General features: G+C 35.4%; 1 protein-coding gene across 2 annotated transcripts in view; it reads right to left on the bottom strand.

Moving 5' to 3' along the window:
• Positions 1 to 19958, bottom strand: part of PPP4R4 (protein phosphatase 4 regulatory subunit 4) — a 115223-nt gene that overhangs the window by 69062 nt on the left and 26203 nt on the right. For both annotated transcript variants that reach the window (XM_059914920.1, XM_059914921.1), the window contains one exon: positions 11556 to 11658. In XM_059914920.1, coding sequence (XP_059770903.1) covers positions 11556 to 11658 — 103 coding nt within the window. The remainder of the gene's footprint in view (positions 1 to 11555; positions 11659 to 19958) is intronic.

Genomic DNA, 19958 nt, shown 5'->3' with positions numbered 1-19958 from the left:
TTTCAGGCCAAAAAAGAAAAAGAGAATTTGTCACTAGCAGATTTGTACTAAAGGAAATACTAAGGGGTATTTTTCTTCAGGCAGAAGAAAAATGATTCCAAATGAAAACACTACAGGCAACAAAAAATGACAAATATGTGGGTAAATCTGAATAAATATTGATTATATAAAACAGTAATAACTGTGAGTCTTGAAATACATAAATAATTAAAATATCTGACAACAATAACACAAAAATAAGAGCACTTATATTATCAGAAAGAAGGTAAAAATACCAATGAACATTCAACTTCGGTAATGTGTCTTTGTTATAATCCCAGAGGTCACTAACAAAGTAAAAGAGAGTTCCAAGCTAATGGGAGGGGGCGGAAAATAAAGTAATAAAACCACTTCATTAATTCATAAAAAGGAAATAATTGACAAAAAAAGAACACCAAACAGAAAAAACAAATAAATAGTAAGATAATATATGCAATTAAAAGTAAATGGATGAAATGTTCTAATTAAAACAGAGTCAGATTGGATAAAAAATAAAACCCAAACATGTTGTTTACAAAATTAATCTAAAACATTAGGATAAACCACAGAGTGGAAGAAGATATTTCAATACATAACCAACAAAGGACTTGGATTCAGAATACATAAACGTTAGTTTGTGGTATATTATATGGATATACCACAATTTGTTTATCCATTCACCTGTTGATGGCCATGTGGATTAGTTTTCATTTCGACTATTACAAATAGAGTTGCAATGATATTACTGCAATAATTACAATTGTAATTATTATTACAATTATATACAAGTCTTTATATAAACACTTGCTTTAATTTCTCTTAATCCTTAGAAGTGACCTGGTTGAGTGATTCAATAGGTGTATGTTTAAACTTCTGAGAAACTGCCAAACTGTTTCCCTAAGTGATTGTACAATTTTATTGATACATTTCCACCAACAGTGTATGAGAGTTTGAGTTGCTCCACATTCTTGCCTATACTTAGTATTATCAGGGTTTTGTTAGTACATATATTCTAACAGGTGTATAAATTTATTTGCATTTATCTAATGACTAATGATACTGAACATCTTTCGTTTATTGGCTATCCACAAATCTTTGGTGAAGTATCAGTTTAAATTTCTTGCCCTTTTTTAAATTGGGTTGTTTTATTACTGAGTCTTGAGAGTTCTTTGTGTATTCTGAACACATATGCTTTATCACGCATGTGATTTATATTTTCTCCCATTCCATGACTTATTTTTTCATTCTCTTAACTGCCTTCTGAAGAGCAAAAGCTTTACACTTTCATGAAATCAAATTTATCAAATTTTTCTTCTATGGATCATGCTTTTAGTATCAATATATAAAGAAATCTTTGTGTAACCCAAGGTCACAAAGATTTAGTCTTATGTTTTCTTCTAGAAGTTTTTACGATTTTAGTTTTTAACACTCAAGTTTATGATCTATTTGGGGTTAACTTCTGTATATGGTACAAAGTATGGACTTTTTTCTCAACTGACCCAGCCCTATTTGTTGAAAGGACTATCCTCTCTGCAATGAATTGCCTTTGTACCTGTGTTAAAATCAACTGGGAACATATCTATGGGCTTTTTAAAAATCTCTCCATATGTCCCACTGATTTGTCTTTATACCAGTATTCATAGTCTTAATTGCTATGCTGTATATTATGTTTCAAAATCAGGTAATAGAAGTCTTCCAACTTTCTCTTTTTCAAAATTGTTTTGGCTATTCTAAGCCCTTTGAATTTTCATATGAATTTGAGAATTCACTTACTTTCTACAACAGAAAAAACCCCTAACCTGCTGGAATTATTATTTTGCATTAAATATATAGATTTATCTGAGAAGAACTGACATAATAATATTGAATCTTCTGATCCATGAACGTGGTGTATCTCCATTCACTTAGTTCTTTTATTATTTCTCTCAGCAATGTTCTATAGTTTTCAGTATACAGGTCTTAACACATTTATCAGATTTATCCCTAAGTATTACATACTTTCACTGTTTAAGAAAAACTTCAATTTCCAATTGCTTATTGCTAGTGTGTAGAAATACAATTTATTCGTACATTTATCTTGTACCCTGCAACCTTTCCATACTCAGTAGTTCTAAATATTTTTCTTTTGTAGATTGCTACATAGATGATAATGTCATCTGACAGAAAAACGCAGCCTCATTTCTTTCTCTGAAATGTGGATACCTTTCACTTCTTTCTGTTGCCTTTCTGCACTGGTTACAATACCTAGCACAGTGTTGAACAAATGCAGTAAGGAGTGTACACTCTTGGCTTGTTCCTGATACTAGGGGAAAACATTCAGTCTTTCACCTTTAAGTACGATGTTACCTGCAGGTTTTTCACAGAGGAAGTTCCTATCTATTCCTAGTGTGCTGAAGTTTGGGGTTTTTTCTCCAGGAATGATGTTGGGTTTTGTCAAATGTTTTTCCTAAATCTACTGAGATGATCAGATGGTGGCATTTTTTTTGTTTTGTTTTAGTTTGTTGATATGATGACTTATATTGATTAGATATGGAATTTTAAACCAACCCTAAGTTACTGTGATAAACCCTGACTGGTCATGATGTATTAGCCCTTTTATATTGCTGAATTTGATCTGTTTTTGAAAAGATGTTTGCATCTAAGTTCATAAGGGATACGCATCTATAGTTTTTTTGTAATGTCTATGTCTTATTTGGGTATCAGGATAATGCTGGCCTCCTAGAATCGTTTGTGAAGTTCTTACTTTATCCTCTATTTTCTGGAAGAATCTGTGTAGAACTGTTATTATTTCATTTACATTTACCCTAATTTTTACCACTTCTGGAGCTCTGCATTTCTTCATGTAAATCCAATTTCCATCTGGTATTATATTACGTCTGCCTTAAAGAACCTCCCTCACCATTTCTTGTAGTGTAAGTCTAGTACAATGAATTCTTTCAATTTGTTTGTCTAAAAACAAAATAGTTTTTTGCCTCCATCCTTGAAAGATATTTTCACTGGGTACAGATTTCTTGCTGACCTTTTTTGCTGTTGTTGTTGCTTTTGCTTGCAGTACTTTTAATACAACATTCCACTGCTCCCTAGCCTGCATATTTTCCGACCATAAGGCTGCTTAATTCTCACATTTGTTCCTCTATATTTAACGTTTCTTTTGTCTCTGGCTGTTCCCAAGGCTGTCTCTTATTTTTCATTTTCAGCAGTTTGATCACGATGTGCCTAGGAGGACGGTGTGTGTGTATTTACCTTGCTTGGGGTCCTCCGAGCTTCTTGGGTCTTTGGCTTGTTGTCATTAATTAATCTCAAAAAAGTCTTGGCCATTATATCTTCAAATAGTTCTTCTCTCTTCTCTCATTCTGAGACTTTGATTGCCCGTGTATTATACCACTTTATACTGTCTCAAAGCCACTGAATGCTCTCTTGTATTTTTTCATTCTTTTTTATCTTTGTGTTTCAGTTTAGATAACTTCTACCTTCAAGTTCACTGATTCTTTCCCCAGTTGGCCCTGTTGGAGAAACGCTTCATCTCTGATATCCTTTTTTTATTTCTAGGATTTTCATTTGATTCTTTTATAGTGCCCAACCCGCTGCTGAAACTCCCTGTATGTCCGTGCATGTCACTGTGAGGAAGTGGGCAGTGCTGTGTCCCCTGTTCCCCAGCAGCAATCATCACCACGCCTACATCACCAGAGGAGGTCCTCTCCAGTCTCCTACCCCGGCCAAGGCAAGCAGGCCTGGGGAAAAGGGCTCACAAGTGAGTGCAAAGTTCCCTTGTGTCGGCAGCTCTGAGTTATTCCAAACTGACATGCGAGCCCACAGATCAATCTTTAAAAACTTGTCAAAAATTTAGCTGATTTTTTCTAACAATTCTTTGGGGGTGGCCACGCCTTCCTCTTACACTCTTGTCAAAAGTCGGTGTCTCTGTGTCCCATCTTTCCTCAGAGAGCTCTTCTGAATACAGTTCACTTGATTGCTTTGTGACCACTTCTGACGGGCTCAAGAAAAGTTACGATGATGTGAATTTTGTGAACAAGCCATTGTTGTTAGAATGGGAGTGATGTTTTCTTGCACACATCTATATCCTAAGTAGAAGTGGAACTGATTGTTTTGCTTCTGAGCCCTGAATATTCCTTACTCTCTTATAAGCTTAACCATACATTTAAAAGAATGCTTATTTTACTTTTTCTAGAGTTTCTAGATGTTCTGATTTGGGAACATTTTCTAGGCTATCCACTTCACCACACTGCCAAAAGGCTAGCTAATCCATACAGTTTTAAATCAAACATTTCAGACCTTTATTCCAGTGGAGTATGTGAATATCTTCTTTGTTTTAGAGTCTTGCAAGGATTGTAAATTAAAATATCCATAAATTATCCTTTGTATCATCCAAATGCCTAAAGTCAGAAACAATATTCAAATATTTCTGTGATAATGGTGGCCCCGTTATCACAGAAATAAAAGATTTTCTAATTAAGAAATTCAGAAGTTCCAGCTCATTTTTATCATAGGCAGGATAAAAATAATACATGATTGAATGACTAAGAAGCACATGTGAGAACACTGGTCTCCACTAGAATTTAGCTTACTGAAAGGGAATATTTTTAGATCTATTAAGAATATTAGCTTATGTAACTTTTTATAAATGCCCAGAAAAAACTATATTTGCAGCCAGTGTTTCCACTGAATTTACTATTATTGTCTAATAATTAATGATGTTACTCTATTTTGTCCTTAAACACAAATGGATATACATAAAAAGATATAACACAGACATTATCTTCAAAATGCATTGTGATCAATGTATTTTTATTTTTGAGCTGTAAACCATAGAAGAAAGAGTCATTTTATCCCATCTGTCCATGCTCTCTAATTCTTTTGGTTAATACTACTTCTTTTTTTCTTAGTGAACTGGAAGAATAAGTTACACAATTTTATGCTTCCTATCCCACAAAAACTCCTCATAAGGTCAACTCTGACCCTGATGATTTTTCTCCATCAATCTGACATTATAGGAATAACTTCACTTTCTTCTTCACCTTACTTCACATCAGAGTGGCCTTCAATGCTAAGCCTGTCAGTAGAGTCCTACTCTACTGCGGGCTTTTTATGACCTGTAGGGAGTATGGAACATCATGTTCCGGAACATCATGTTCTGCTTATTATGTATAACTGTGTTGCCTTTACAAAATCCTTGTGCTTTTTTCAGAACTTAACTTTTAACTTATCTCAGAAAACATCACCTAGAGTGAGGAAGACAGGTACTTTTATTTTTGAACTGCAAACCAAAGGAAAAAGCAATTTGTATCATCTGTTTGTGCTCTTTAATTCTTTTAGTTAAGACTATTTCTTTTTTTCTTGGTGCACTGTAAGAATAAATTATATAATTGTATGCTTCAACAAAATATCATAGTCAAACGCTGAATTTTTTAAGCCTAGATTTTCTTAACTGTCAAATGAGAATAAATACGTGGCGTGGAGTTGTTATAAGAGGTTTAAAAGGATGTGTCTAAAGCACTGAGCACAGGGCCTGGCCCACAGGAAGGGTTCCTCACATTATTATTATTGGTTATCCACATATCTGTGCCACTTGAAATAGGCCTTAAAAAGTAAGTAAAGTTAAGCTTTTAGTAACAAATGTATTTATTTACATAGTAAAGGCTATCTATAAAAATTTAAAAATAAACTTTTAAAAATCTACCTCTATTCAGTAGATACAAAATGCTCAAATAATCACATTGGGGAAAACTTATAATATAATAAAAGTAGAACTAATGAATCTTTTCAGAATCAAAAGATTCGTAGACATCTACTGATCTCAAATGATTAAGTTTCATATTGATGAATTATGTCTCTTTTATCCTTTCCCTATTATATATCTTTCTCCCACTCCTCCCCCAAAAAAGGTCTCTCTAGAAACGTAAGTCAGCATTATATCACTCCACTGACATCCTGTTTTTACTTCTCATCCAAAAATGCCATTAGTGGATCAAGTGTCACTGGTCTTTCAGGTAGACACTTACTGTCTCAGAATATCAAGCTCAATCAATGCTCATTTTAAAATTATTTTTGAGTGCCTATTTTTGCCAAGCACTCTTCTAGATTCTGGGGATACAGTGATAAATCAGACCGACAAGCCTTCTGCCCTTATGGAAGAAAGAGAAAAGAAGGGTAGGTGATGAGGTCAGAAAGCTAGTCAGGGTCATTTTAGGGCATGGTAAGGAGTTTTACTCTATCTGAAATGGGAAGTTACTTGTATTACTTTCCTGTGGTTGGTATAATAAATTAGCACCAACTGAGTGGCTTAGAACAACAGAAATGTATTCTCTCACAGTTCTGGAGGCCATCAGTCCTAAATCAGTATCACTCAGCCAAAATCAAAGGGTTGGCAAGGACACACTCCCTCCAGAGGCACTAGGTAGAATCAGTTACTTGCCTCTTCCAACTTCTGGTAGTTGCTGGCATTCCTTGGCTGGTGGCCTCATCACTGCAATCTCTGCCTCTGTCTTCACACTGCCTTCTCCTCCACGTCTGGGTCAAATCTCCCTGGGCTCTCCTCTTATAGGGATACATCTGATGGCATTTAGGGCCCACCCAGATAATCCAGGATAATCTCCCTGTCTCAAGATCCTTAACCACATCTACAAAACCTCTTTTTCTAAATAAGGTAACATTTACAGGTTCCAGGGATTAGGACCTGATATCTTTGGGAGGCCACTGTTCTGCCTACCACACCACTTTAGTAGTTTTCATTCAAGAAGAAAAGATATGACTGATCTCTCTGAAAGATCTTTAAGAGATCTCACTGAAGAAAAAAATTAACTATGTGAGATGATGGAGGTATTAATTAATTTGATGGTGGTAAGCATTTCACGATGTATACGTATATTAAATCATCACACTGTACACTTTAAATGTATGCAATTTTATTCATCAAAGTAATGTGTAACTTGATCCTAAATAAATAAATAAATGAACAATCTCTCTGGCTGAATGGGCTCCAGGGAGCAAAGGGGAAGCAACAGGTCCAGTAAGGAGGCCTCTTGCAATAACCACACGAGAGATGACTCAGGCTGAGGAACTAAACTTATATATTACATATTTGTTGCAGTCACGATGAGCTAATGAAGAGGTTGTATAGCAGTTTAGAGAGAGGGCCCACGAGTCAGACTCCCTATTCAAACCTAATTATACCACTTGCTAGCACCGTGACTTTGGGCAAGTTACTCACCTAAGTTGCTTCTTCCTCGATCAAGTGACCCTTACAGAACTGCCATGAGCATTCAAAGAGATAAAAATGTGTAAAATGTTTGACAGAGTACAGTGCCTGACACATCGTAAGACCTCAATAAATGACCTACAGTTATTTTTATCTCTTCCTGACATTGCACATTTTCTAATAGACAATTTTACACCTTATTTGGTTCCCAAAATAAGTGAAAAAACAATAACAGGGTTCAATAACTCAACAGGTAGAGACTTTTTTTTTGCACTTCATTTATAAAGGAGTCACTGATATTACATGGTTAATTATATCATTACTATTTTACATTTTATAAAGGACCACAGTATTTTAGAAATTTATCCTGACAAAACAAATTCTTTCATTTCTAGACAACCAGAAGTTCAAGTCAAATCTAACATCCAATATTAATTCAACTTAATATATTGTGGAAAGAATTCAAACTTAATCAATAAAGTCCACAGAAAAAACCTGTTTTCTTTTTCAAAAGATACCCCAGGATTAAATCATATAAAATAGATATAACTACTACAGTTGTTCCTTGAACAATGTGGTTTAGGGGCGTCAACCCTCCACACAGTGGGAAATCCACATATAACTTTACGGTTGGCCCTCCCTCCATATCCCAGATTCCGTAACCACAGATTCAACCAACTTCTGATCGTGTAGTACAATGGTACATATGTATTGAAAAAGTCCAAGCACAGATGGGCCCAAGCAGTTCAAACCCGTGCTGTTCAAGGGTCAACTGTATATTCAGAAGTGTCTCATATCTATAATTAGATAGAGAATTTAAATTGGAGGTCAAAATATTTCCTTTCTGGATTCTTATTTAAATTAACCTTGAGATGAGTGATCTAACTGCACTATCCTTCATCATCTACTTTGGATATAACTTAGAAAGTAAACTGAAGAAATACTGTGGGTTAGCTCAGTTCTAATCCTGCCTCTCTTTCTGCCACTTTATTTTTAACCTTAAATTCCTTCATCTCTAAAACAGTGAAAAATAGCAACCTATTTTTTAAACCATTTTTCAGTTAATTCATTATTGTAAAGATAAAATGCAAATGCAAAGAAAACAACAGAAACAAAAACAAAATCAAAAACATTTTGTTTGGTGAATTTTTATAATACATAAGCCCAGAAATATCTCCATCACTTTATCTGATGTTCTTTAAGGTAAAGATAAGGTACAGCAGGAGTTCTAAAAGCTGCTAATACTACTGTTATAAATGTGAAAAGAACCTGGGCAATGATTAACTTCTTACATAAAATAATTATTATTCATGTCTTTAAATTCTCTAAAAATAAATCATTCACTGAAGATTAGCATTAGAGCGTATTCAAACTATTTTTCCCCATCGATTTAATAAATTATCAACCAAGACACTCAAAAACCAGCAGAACCATACGGAAGCTCAAGCCAGAAATAATCTGGAAGTCATCCCTCGCTTTCCACATCTGATCTATTATGTAGTTCATTCTCTCCCAATAAGTGCATCTTGGATATATCCACCAGTCTCTATTGTCCCAATTAGCCGCCCTCGTGCTGCAGCTTCCCAACTCCCGCTCCAATCCACCCTCCACACAATTAGCAAATGATCATTGTAGCCTGTCCGTGGGATAAGTCACCGCCCTGCTTAAAGTCTTCAGTGGCTCTCCACTGTCCTAAGAAAGAGCAACACTTGCATATGCTCCGTCACTGTCCTCTCTTCAATTCACAACCCACCCCCACCCACTGGACTCCAACCATGCTTACCTCTTGCAGTTCCACCAAACTCTTCCTGCTGTCTCTGCCTGGACCACTCATTCTTGACTCCTCAAATGGCTGTTTCCTCCTATCCCTTCAGTTTTCAGTTCCTCAAAGATGTGTCCTTGACCTCCCAAAGCATAGTCAGTATCCTCCCACTCTCCCAGCTCCCCCAATGCCCCCCTCACTTTATCCTGTTCTTTACACTCACTCACTTGTTAAATGTCTGTTTCCCCCTCTGGAAACGTCCTTGTGGGTAAGTTCTCTGTTTTGTTCACCTCTGTTTTCTCAGTGCTTAGAACAGTGCCTGGCACACGGGAGGTACTCAGTAAATTTTTATGAATGAATGAGAAGGCCGTTATTACTAAATGCTCATTTTGAGACACAAGATTGCTTTTTTAATAAAATTAGCTAAGAAATTATGGCCATGGCAAGAGTGAATAAAGTGGCTATGTGCAATTTTTGTCATACTTCTATCACTTGGAAGTAACCACTCACAGAAGCAAGGCAGAATTAAAGAAGGTGTTGTGAGTACCAACAAGTCTTAACAATATCTGAATACTATGATTTTAAATGATTTGCTCATAGGTTTTAGAATTTGATGTGGGGTTGCTTAAATGTTTAGCTGCCTACATTTTATATTAAACCCTCTATAAAAGTCATTATTATTGCCCCATAAAGAAGTCTTTCCCATTTGCTTAATTCTTCAGCATTTTTACATAAATCAGAATCACACAATTAAATACTCTCCTATGCTTGTTCTTTAATTGTTTTCCATAGTCTTTATGTCTTCCTGATACAGAATCTAATCTGGGGCTGTTTTCTACCTTTTTTAGTACAGGGCAAAATAAGTCCTAAATAAATGGCTGCTACGAAGATTGTCTTAGTAAATATTCATTAGTATACATTTTCTTTACATCCCTTTCTTCAGTTAATCTTCTGTATTATGAATTAAACTTAATAACTTTAAAAGCTTAATAAAATCTTACCCTCTGTAACTCAGTTATATAGTTTCTGCAGAGACATTTGATTCTTTGTACAAATATGCTCTATATGTGAGTGTATAATATTCTTTATACATTCCCATGAAATTAAGATTTCTCAGGAGTTATTATTTAGTTAACTTTATTGTGAACGCATTAGCAAAGGATTTTTTTCAAAATAATTTAGAGACTTCCTAAAGCTCACTACTGTCTATCCTTCATCTTTTACTCTTGCTTTATGAAACTTTTAACTTGCAGTATGCGGCCTGTGGCCTGGATTTAGCCTGCTCAACACAGAGTGTACACCATGCTCAATATTTTTAGCTTTAAATTTAATTTGCTTATGTACAATAACTCCTTAGTTAAGAGGACCTAACCACCTGTTCCCTTCTACTACTGTTTAAATGGTACCCCCAGGTGACATGCTAACAAGCTTAGGTCAGTTAATATCACTTCAGTTGAATGTGAAATTAAACCTAGACTGTGTAGACATAAATCCATTGAAATTATGGAATGATTTGGGAAAAACAGACATGAAAAAGCTTCATTCACTTTTGAATCACATGTGATACTAAAATAAACATCTTCTCAATTCACCACTGTAATCAGTAAAAAAAAAAAAAAAAATCCATATTGCCTGCATAGAAATGTGAACATCTTATAAAAATAACATGGTATATCCCTGATCTACATCACTGGAAACATGCCATATATGCCTAAAAATAAAACCCAAGGACACACTAATAATTACAGTATTTTAAACACATATAAATTAATTTAAAAATTATAAAAAAGTTAAACCAAACAGAAAGCCAAAGCAAAGTCTACAAAACTCACTATTAGCAAACAGAATCCCCGTTAGGAGGTAACCTCCCTGACCCCATTAGTAGTGTAAGCTCCCTGAAGACACAAAGACATCATCTGTCCTGTTCATTCAAGTTCTCATAAAGAACAGCACTTTGCATATGGTACAAATAAATAATAAATAGCATGTATTAAATATTTAATATTATATATTAATAATGAATAAATATTAAACAGTCAGAGAAAAGAAAGTTCTAGTAGATCAAATATTTTGTTTACAGCAGGAAAACTAATTCTGAAGGAATTTAGGAAGTAATTAAATATAAAACTAAAACTGCAATGGCCACAATTCAATCTTTAGCAGGCACCACGGTGATTATTAGGACTATCAGTTAAACTATATTATCAATGTTCTAGAAACACTATTAATATATATTTAAGTCAACAGAATACCAAATAAGATAGCTATGATTTTATAAGACTAAGATTTTTTTTGAGCTACTGAAAACATTATAATGTCTCTACTGAGAAAATGATTAACGAAAGAAATCTTTATAGTTTAAGATCTAGATTTGTCCATTTCCATCAGCTAATTTCCTTAAATATTTTCAACATAATTCAAAATGTTTATCATAATACTTCCTCCACTCAAGGATTAGGTACAAAAGATCAGCCATCAAAAGCTCTGAAAATTTCTCCTGACAATGATAACGTACTACTGGGAAAAAATGGTGAATTCAAATCTTATTTCACAGCAACTTACTCTGACTTTTGGCAAGATTCTCCGAAGTGTCTCAGTAGGGTTCTGTCGCATCAGAAATGGAAGATTCGCAATCACGCTTGTTCCTTGGATATCTTGACCAGCACTTACAAAGAAAACACAAATTTAAAATTTGTAACTATAAATTTGTATTTATAATTTACATTATAAAAAGCAGGGATTAACTTGAAAACAACTGCTTTTTAATAACGAACACTCAGACTTCTGACAGTTTTAAACTTTAAACACATCATCTAGATATACAAATAAAGCCAGAACTGAAATTTCTGGCTTTAAGTCAATCTTATAACAAATGCATGAAGATATTAATTATGCTTATGCTAAAACAAGGTTCTCTATCCACACACACGTCTTGTTGAAGTCTAAAAATTTTGAGACCATTATTAGTTACTTTAAAATTCTACCTTATTTTTTCCTGTGACCTGCCAGTTTGCTATACTTTATAAAAATATAAATGATAAATTTCATTATGGTAAAATATTAATAATCATAACAACAGCAGGGACAGCAACAAAATCTACAGCAGAATCATACAACTTTCTTCTAGGACAATGAAACTACCTATTGCACTAGATTGAGTCACCAGAAACTTAACGATATATTCTATATTCTTAAAAGTCAGTAGGGTGTATTTATATGGTACCTTTTTAACAGAACATTCATTAGGTCACTAAGGCTTTACCAAAATAATCTGTGATACTCTAGTGGCCTAAATACCTCAGAAAAAGTGTTCCGATTCTTCCAAGAAACCACTTCCATGCAAAAAAATTATTTGTTTTTAAAACATAAGCTAACCAACATAACTTGTGCAAGTACTTGAAATATATATATATAAAAGATGCTAGTAAATGTGGCACCACCTCAGAGGGAAATCCCACCTGTCGTTAACTGATACCAATTTAATGTTAATTACTGATGCCGTAATATTTATTTATCTTAACTAAAATTATTTTTACTTAACTCTTCAAATGGAATTATTTATTATATGTATATAAGACCTTAACATGGTTTTCTAAAGAGTTTTTAAAGTATTATATTTATTTGCTTCAGAGTTTTATAAGTTCTGTTAATAAGCAGCATATTCTGATTAAATGAAGCTGCACTGCTGTGACAAAGGCTTTTTCCCTGCTGCAGTACGGTAGGCTGTGAAATACAGGTCAGCACAATCATTCCACTATTCTCATTACTCTCTAAGTGAATACTTTAAAAGACAAAATCAAGAAGGAAAAGAGAAGGGAGGGAAACAGGAGACCCATGCCAAGGTGAGGAGAAGATCAAAAGAGGGAAATTAAAACTGCATATAAGATACTACTTGTAGTGGATTGAATGGTGGCCCCACCCCCCACAAAATATGTCCACACCCTAATCCTGGAAACTGTGAATGTTATCTTAATTTGAAAAAGGATCTTAAAGAGAAATGCAAATCAAAACTAGAATGAGGTATCACCTCACACTGTTAGAATGGACATCATCAGAAAATCTACAAACAACAAATGCTGGAGAGACTGTGGAGAAAAGGGAACCCTCTTGCACTGTTGGTGGGAATGTAAAGTGATACAGCCACTATGGAGAACAGTATGCAGCTTCCTTAAAAAACTAAAAATAGAACTACCATATGACTCAGCAATTCCACCACTGGGCATATACCCTGAAAAACCATAATTCAAAGAGTCATGTACCACAATGTTCACTGCAGCTCTATTTACAATAGCCAGGACATGGAAGCAACCTAAGTGTTCATCAACAGATGAATGGATAAAGAAGATGTGGCACATATATACAATGGAATATTACTCAGCCATGAAAAGAAATGAAATTGAGTTATTTATAGTGAGGTGGATGGACCTAGAGTCTGTCATACAGAGTGAAGTAAGTCAGAAAGAGAAAAAGAAATACCATATGCTAACACATATATATGGAATCTAAAGAAAAAAAAATGGTTATGAAGAACCTAGGGGCAGGACAGGAATAAAAACGCAGATGTAGAGAATGGACTTGAGGACACGGGGGGGGGAAGGGTAAGCTGAGACAAAGTGAGAGACTGGCATGGACTTAATATACTACCAAATGTAAAATAGATAGCTACTGGGAAGCAGCCGCATAGCACAGGGAGATCAGCTCGGTGCTTTGTGACCACCTAGAGGGGTGGGATAGGGAGGGTGGGAGGGAGACACAAGAGGGAGGAGATATGGGGATATATGTATATGTATAGCTGATTCACTTTGTTATACAGCAGAAACTAACACACCATTGTAAAGCAATCATACTCCAATAAAGATGTTAAAAAAAAAAGAATGGGCAGAAGACCTAAATAGACATTTCTCTAAAAAAGACATACAGATGGCCAAGAGGCACATGAAAAGATGCTCAACATCACTAATTATTAGACAAATGCAAATCAAAACTACAATGAGGTATCAGCTCACACCAGTTAGAATGGGCATCATCAGAAAATCTACAAACAACAAATGCTAGAGAGAGTGTGGAGAAAAGGGAACCCTCTTGCACTGTTGGTGGGAATGTAAATTGATACAGCCACTATGGAGAACAGTATGGAGGTTCCTCAAAAAACTAAAAATCGAATTACCATATGACCCAGCAATCCCACTACTGGGCATATACCCTGAGAAAACCATAATTCAAAAAGACACATGCACCCCATTGTTCATTGCAGCACTATTTACAATAGCCAGGACATGGAAGCAACCTAAATGCCCATCAACAGAGGAATGGATAAAGAAGATGTGGTACATATATACAATGGAATATTATTCAGCCATAAGAAGGAATGAAATTGGGTCCTTTGTAGAGACGTGGATGGACCTAGACTGTCACACAGAGTGAAGTAAGTCAGAAAGAGGAAAACAAATACCATATATTAACGCATGTATGTGGAATCTAGAAAAATGGTACAGGTGAACCGGTTTGCAAGGCAGAAACAGACACAGATGTAGAGAACAAACGTATGGACACCAAGGGCAGAAAGGGGGGGAGGTGGTGGTGGTGGGATGAACTGGGAGATTGAGATTGACATATATACACTAATATGTATAAAATAAATAACTAATGAGAACCTGCTGTATAGCACAGGGAACTCCACTTCACTGTACAGTAGAAACTAACACAATATTGTAAAACAACTATACCCCAATAAAAAATTAATTAATTAATTTTTTAAAAAAGAACTGTTTTCCAAGTCTCTGCATGTATGGAGGATGGAAGCCCGGCTGTGGGCGGCAAGCAGCGGCCCTGGGAGGCTTCAAAAAAAAAATCCTTAACAGAATATTAGCAAATAAAATATAGTAATATATTAAAGGAAGAATTATACACCATGATCAAATGAGATTTACTCCAGGGATGCAAGGCTAGTTCAATACTCAAAATCAGTGTAATCCATCATATTAACAGGTTAAAGAAGAAAAATATCACATGATCATATCAATGCAGAAAAACATTTGACAAAATTCAACACATGAACACTGAAATTACAAATACAATATCATTTACAATCACTCAAAAAACGAAATACTAACAAAATTACAGGACTCGTATGCTGAAAACACAATGTTAATGAAAGAAATCAAAGGACATCTAAATAATTAGAAAAACCTACTCTATTGAAATTAGAAAAGCTATCCTGAACCACACGTTCTTATAAGGGTTATGAAACGAATTTCACATAAATACAAGACATATACAAGGACCATGTTCAAATTCCATATAGTTATTTTTTTAAAAAAGAGAAGAAGGACTGAACTAATATTCTTAAAGACAATGAAAGACAGACAAGCCCACAAAACAGCTAATTATAACCTACTATTTTTCCACAAGCAAAGGAAAAAAATTAAGAAAATGTATAAGACACAGGAAAAAAACACATGAATCATAATTATGAAAGCTCAGAAATACGGTGATAAAACTCAAGAAAGAATTGAAAGAAAATATCTTGAAAAAGACGAAACTATAAAGAACACAAGGTTGAATAAATAAAATATATAATGCCTTAAGAAAAATAAAAGGTGAAGAGAATAAAAATTTTAAATTAAAAAAGATTAAAAAGATTTGAGAGAAAGTGATATGTAAGACAGGCAAAGAAAATCCAACATACTTTTAATAGGAGTCCCTAAAGAAGCAACCAAATCAAGGGAACCATCAAAAAAAACATTACTTGAAATGAAAAAAGATTCAAAAGGGCACCCTGTGTACCTGAGAAAATCGATCCAGCATAACCAACACTGGACTATATTAAAGGACTTTAAAAAAATCCTTTGGGCATCCAAGAAAATGAGCAAGTTACTTAGTAATAGAAAAAAATATATGGACTGTCATTAGACTTTGACAGCTATAAGATGTTAGAAAAGCAAAGAATAGTCTATTGGTGACACTGCTTACTATAAAAAGGACATGAAAAAATATAAAAAGAAAGTACAGCTAAATTGTAATCACCATAATCTCTATCAAATATAAAATCTAAACTTAATTTCTATAATCAATATATGTATGGCCCTTTTCCCACCAAGGGAGAAAAATACATACATTTGGGTATTGTGTTAAGTATCATTGCTTAGAAGGGAAAGCAATTGAGTTAGCTAGTGGTCCTCGGCCGAGAGCGATCCCCTCCTCCCCAAGGGCACATATGACAATGTCTGGAGACATTTTTGATCATCACAACTTGGGAGATGCTACTATAATCCAGTAGGTAGGATCAAGGGATTTTGCTAAAACATTCCACAACACACAGAACAGCTACCCACAACAAAGAATGCCAATGTCTCAACCACAAAAAATGTCTAAGAAACCCTAGTTTACACAAAGTAACAATTAGTTGAACCATATGAAATTGCCAACATTAGATCATTATTGACCTACAACAACAGTAATTTCATATTTTCAATCTATGCATTAAGCTTAGCAGAAATATACTGTCAGGGCCTTCAAGGAAATGTATACAGGTTGGTAACCACAATATGCTAGAGCAATGGTTTCCAAACTTTAGCATGTATCAGAATCATCCTGCAGCACTTGTTAAGACTGGGTCTCACCCCCAGAGATTCTGGGACAGTAGGTCTTGGTGAGGCCTGAGAACTTGATTTCTAACATGTTCCCAGGTAATGCTGATGCTGATGGAGATAATACTCTGAGAGCTGCCATGACAAGAGGAAGGGTCAAATAAAGGAAAGAGGAAACCTCCTATTCTCCTTTTTTAGACTACACGTGTGAAATCAGCCAAGCGCACAGAAGCAGTTTGCCCAAATGAAGCACAAAGTCCATTTGACCTGAATGCATGTGTGCACTACTTCTGTCTACAGTTCTGTCTACAGTTCTACAGTTCTGGCACTGCTTCTGTCTACAGTTCACAAAAACAATGTTAAAAGTGATGTGGCAAAGAACAGGTAGCAGAGACGGAATAACAGGTAGTCTACTTAAATGCACATTAGAGGCAAGTTTGAGGAGGAGTTGGGAAAGGGTAACAGACTTGGAGAAGAGTAAACTTGGGTGAACATGAAAGTGGGGTACTGAGTCCCCCATGCCCGGGAATTTCTCAGGTGCTGTGGACCTGCTGTTACCTCCTGCTGACTTTGGTCAAAGGTAGTATAAATAAGCCAAATATGTGTGGATCTATGCTATCATCACTGAATGCAAGGGACCCAGAAATAATCAGCACAAGTTTAAGTCAACAATATAAAATTAAGTTTATTGCTACGTGATATGGTGTATGTAATTTTAAAATAAATGTTTGATCAATGTTAAACTTTCTTTTTTTTTTTTTTTAACAAAATAAGCTTCCTACACTTCAAAGCCTACAACTTTCAACTGAAAGGCACAAGGAACAATCCTCCTGGCTACAATATGAGCTGCTCCTTTTTGCCCCAACTCTGCTATTCTTTGGGGCATGTTCCTTTTCTAGGATACTCAGAAACAAAAAGGACACAAGCCCACTCAGCAAACCATTCCTCTAAAACTAAAAAGAACTGGGTTAATCATCTGACCTGTACACTAGTGGCTAAAAGGGAAAGACAGGGGGAAAAAAAAGACTACTGAAATAAATGAATTTAGGACAGCTATCTCTTAAATTAATGTTACTAATTATTTTATTCCCACTGGGGGAAGCACCTATTTTAAAGAGCCATTTATAGTAATATCTTAAACCAATGAAAAACAAGTCAATCCACTCAAGCATTTTTTGCTAAAATAAAAGGTTTCGCAGTCTTCGTTGTCATCCCAGGCCTGCCACTGTCATGGGCAACTTCATTCAGCTGAATGAGGAACAGCTAGTTTTTGGCCTCCTCTAATTCAAGGATGTCTGGCACAAAGTTTACATTCCGCGATGCTTAGCATGGTATCTAGCACACAGTAAGGGCTCCATAAATATCTGTTGATTTAAATTGAGTCTGTCTCCACATCAGCAACCATTGTCAAAGGCTGGATCATATCATTATCTAGAAACGCTCCATCTGTATAATCTCAAATTCAGTGATCTCCTTTGCTGCTCATAAACTCTTAACTATTTTTCTGTTGCTAAACCCATTTTTACCCTCATCACATTTCTAATCCCTTCAATTCCTTCTTATTCTCCAGTTTCTAATATTCATCCTAGTTTCACTTTCTTCCTTGGCAGCCTGAACCCCCCTATTACTTCAATTACACTCTCACCAATAAACTTACTTCTTCAATTCTCCTCCTCCTAATTACAACAATAAAAATAGTATCTAATATACTATATGCTAGGCCTTATGCTAATAAACACCTTCCTTGCAGTATTAGATACTATTACTAGCTCCATTTTATAGATGAGGAAATTAGGGCTTAGAAAGTTGAAGGTACTTGCCCAACATTACCCAGCCTGGACAACTCCAAAACCCATGCACTGACCATTACATATACCACCTCTCTTCCAACCTGGGCACCCAGCTAATACCAAACTCATCCATCTGCTTTTCCATCCCACTCCTGCTCCCAAGCTATGTAGCACTAGTAGAGAGAACTGCGTAATAATGCTGCTTTTAAAAACATACAATTTCAAAAAAAAAAAAAAAAAAAAAAGCCTGTTCTCAATGATACTGGAGGCAAACAAAATGATAACAAATTTGTGGGAGATCAAGAAAAGGAGTAAAAATTCTTAGTATATTATATTTGCTTAAAGCACTTTCAGAAGCATTATCTTGGGTCTCTAAAAATGAGGCTATCTGTGCTAGTTTATGAAACCCATGCCCTTGCCCACAAAGAATAAGCTGCATGTTACAACAGACCTAGATACTGACAATACTGTCTTTCTCTATTCTTATACCTTGTTTCAACCTTCTGAGAGGTCAAAATCTAAAGAGTAAGACAGATTCACATGTTAAAAATTCTAACTGTACAGCAAAAAGCCCTATCCTCTTTTCATAGCTAGACAACCCTCACAGTTTACTGAATCCTAAACCAATTAGAAAAGGAAGAGGGGAAGGAGCAGATGCTATCCAAAGTTGATGACGTCACATAGTCAAAGGAGCAGATGCTATCCAAAGGTGACAACATCACATAGTCACCACTGGAGAAATTAACTTGAGAACTCTAGCTCTGCTGACTGTTCAACTATGTGTGGGATCCTAAATGATCTGTATACACAGAGCCTGTGATCCTAATCCTAGCGGCTCTCACTTCAAATTCCAAAATACAACACAAACTGCTGATACTATGTTTGAATTTGTAACAATGAAGCAGATGTCACACAGGCCTTGCTTTGAGTTCCCAATGAAAACTAAACGTTACATAGTTGATATTTAATTATTTCTTTACTCAAAATAAATTAAACATTTTGTTTTAATGAATAGAACAAAATTAATTAAATGATTAGCCTAGAGAATTAAACTTCCAAGAAAGACAAAACCTCCTTTTAAGAAAAAGATGACTCAAGAATCTAAAGCAGGGGCTTCCCTGGTGGCGCAGTGGTTGAGAATCTGCCTGCTAATGCAGGGGACATGGGTTCGAGCCCTGGTCTGGGAAGATCCCACATGCCACAGAGCAACTAGGCCCGTGAGCCACAACTACTGAGCCTGCGCGTCTGGAGCCTGTGCTCCGCAACAAGAAAGGCCACGATAGTGAGAGGCCCGCGCACCGCGATGAAGAGTGGTCCCCACTCGCCACAACTAGAGAAAGCCCTGGCACAGAAACAAAGACCCAACACAGCCAAAAATAAATAAATAAATAAGTAAATTAAAAAAAAAAAAGAATCTAAAGCAGAAGATACCAAATACCAATCCATAACATCAAGAATTTTTCAAATGTGGTGTATTTTCACGTTAGTACTATAAAATTGAGTCCTTAATAATGTTAAATCCTCAAAACATCACCTTAAAAAGTTTACGTAGTTAGAGACCCATTCAACTCTACTTACAGTCATCA

This window comes from Balaenoptera ricei, chromosome 2, assembly GCF_028023285.1.
Source record: "Balaenoptera ricei isolate mBalRic1 chromosome 2, mBalRic1.hap2, whole genome shotgun sequence".
Lineage (NCBI taxonomy): Eukaryota > Metazoa > Chordata > Mammalia > Artiodactyla > Balaenopteridae > Balaenoptera > Balaenoptera ricei.
This window is presented reverse-complemented; position numbering and strand designations above follow the sequence as displayed.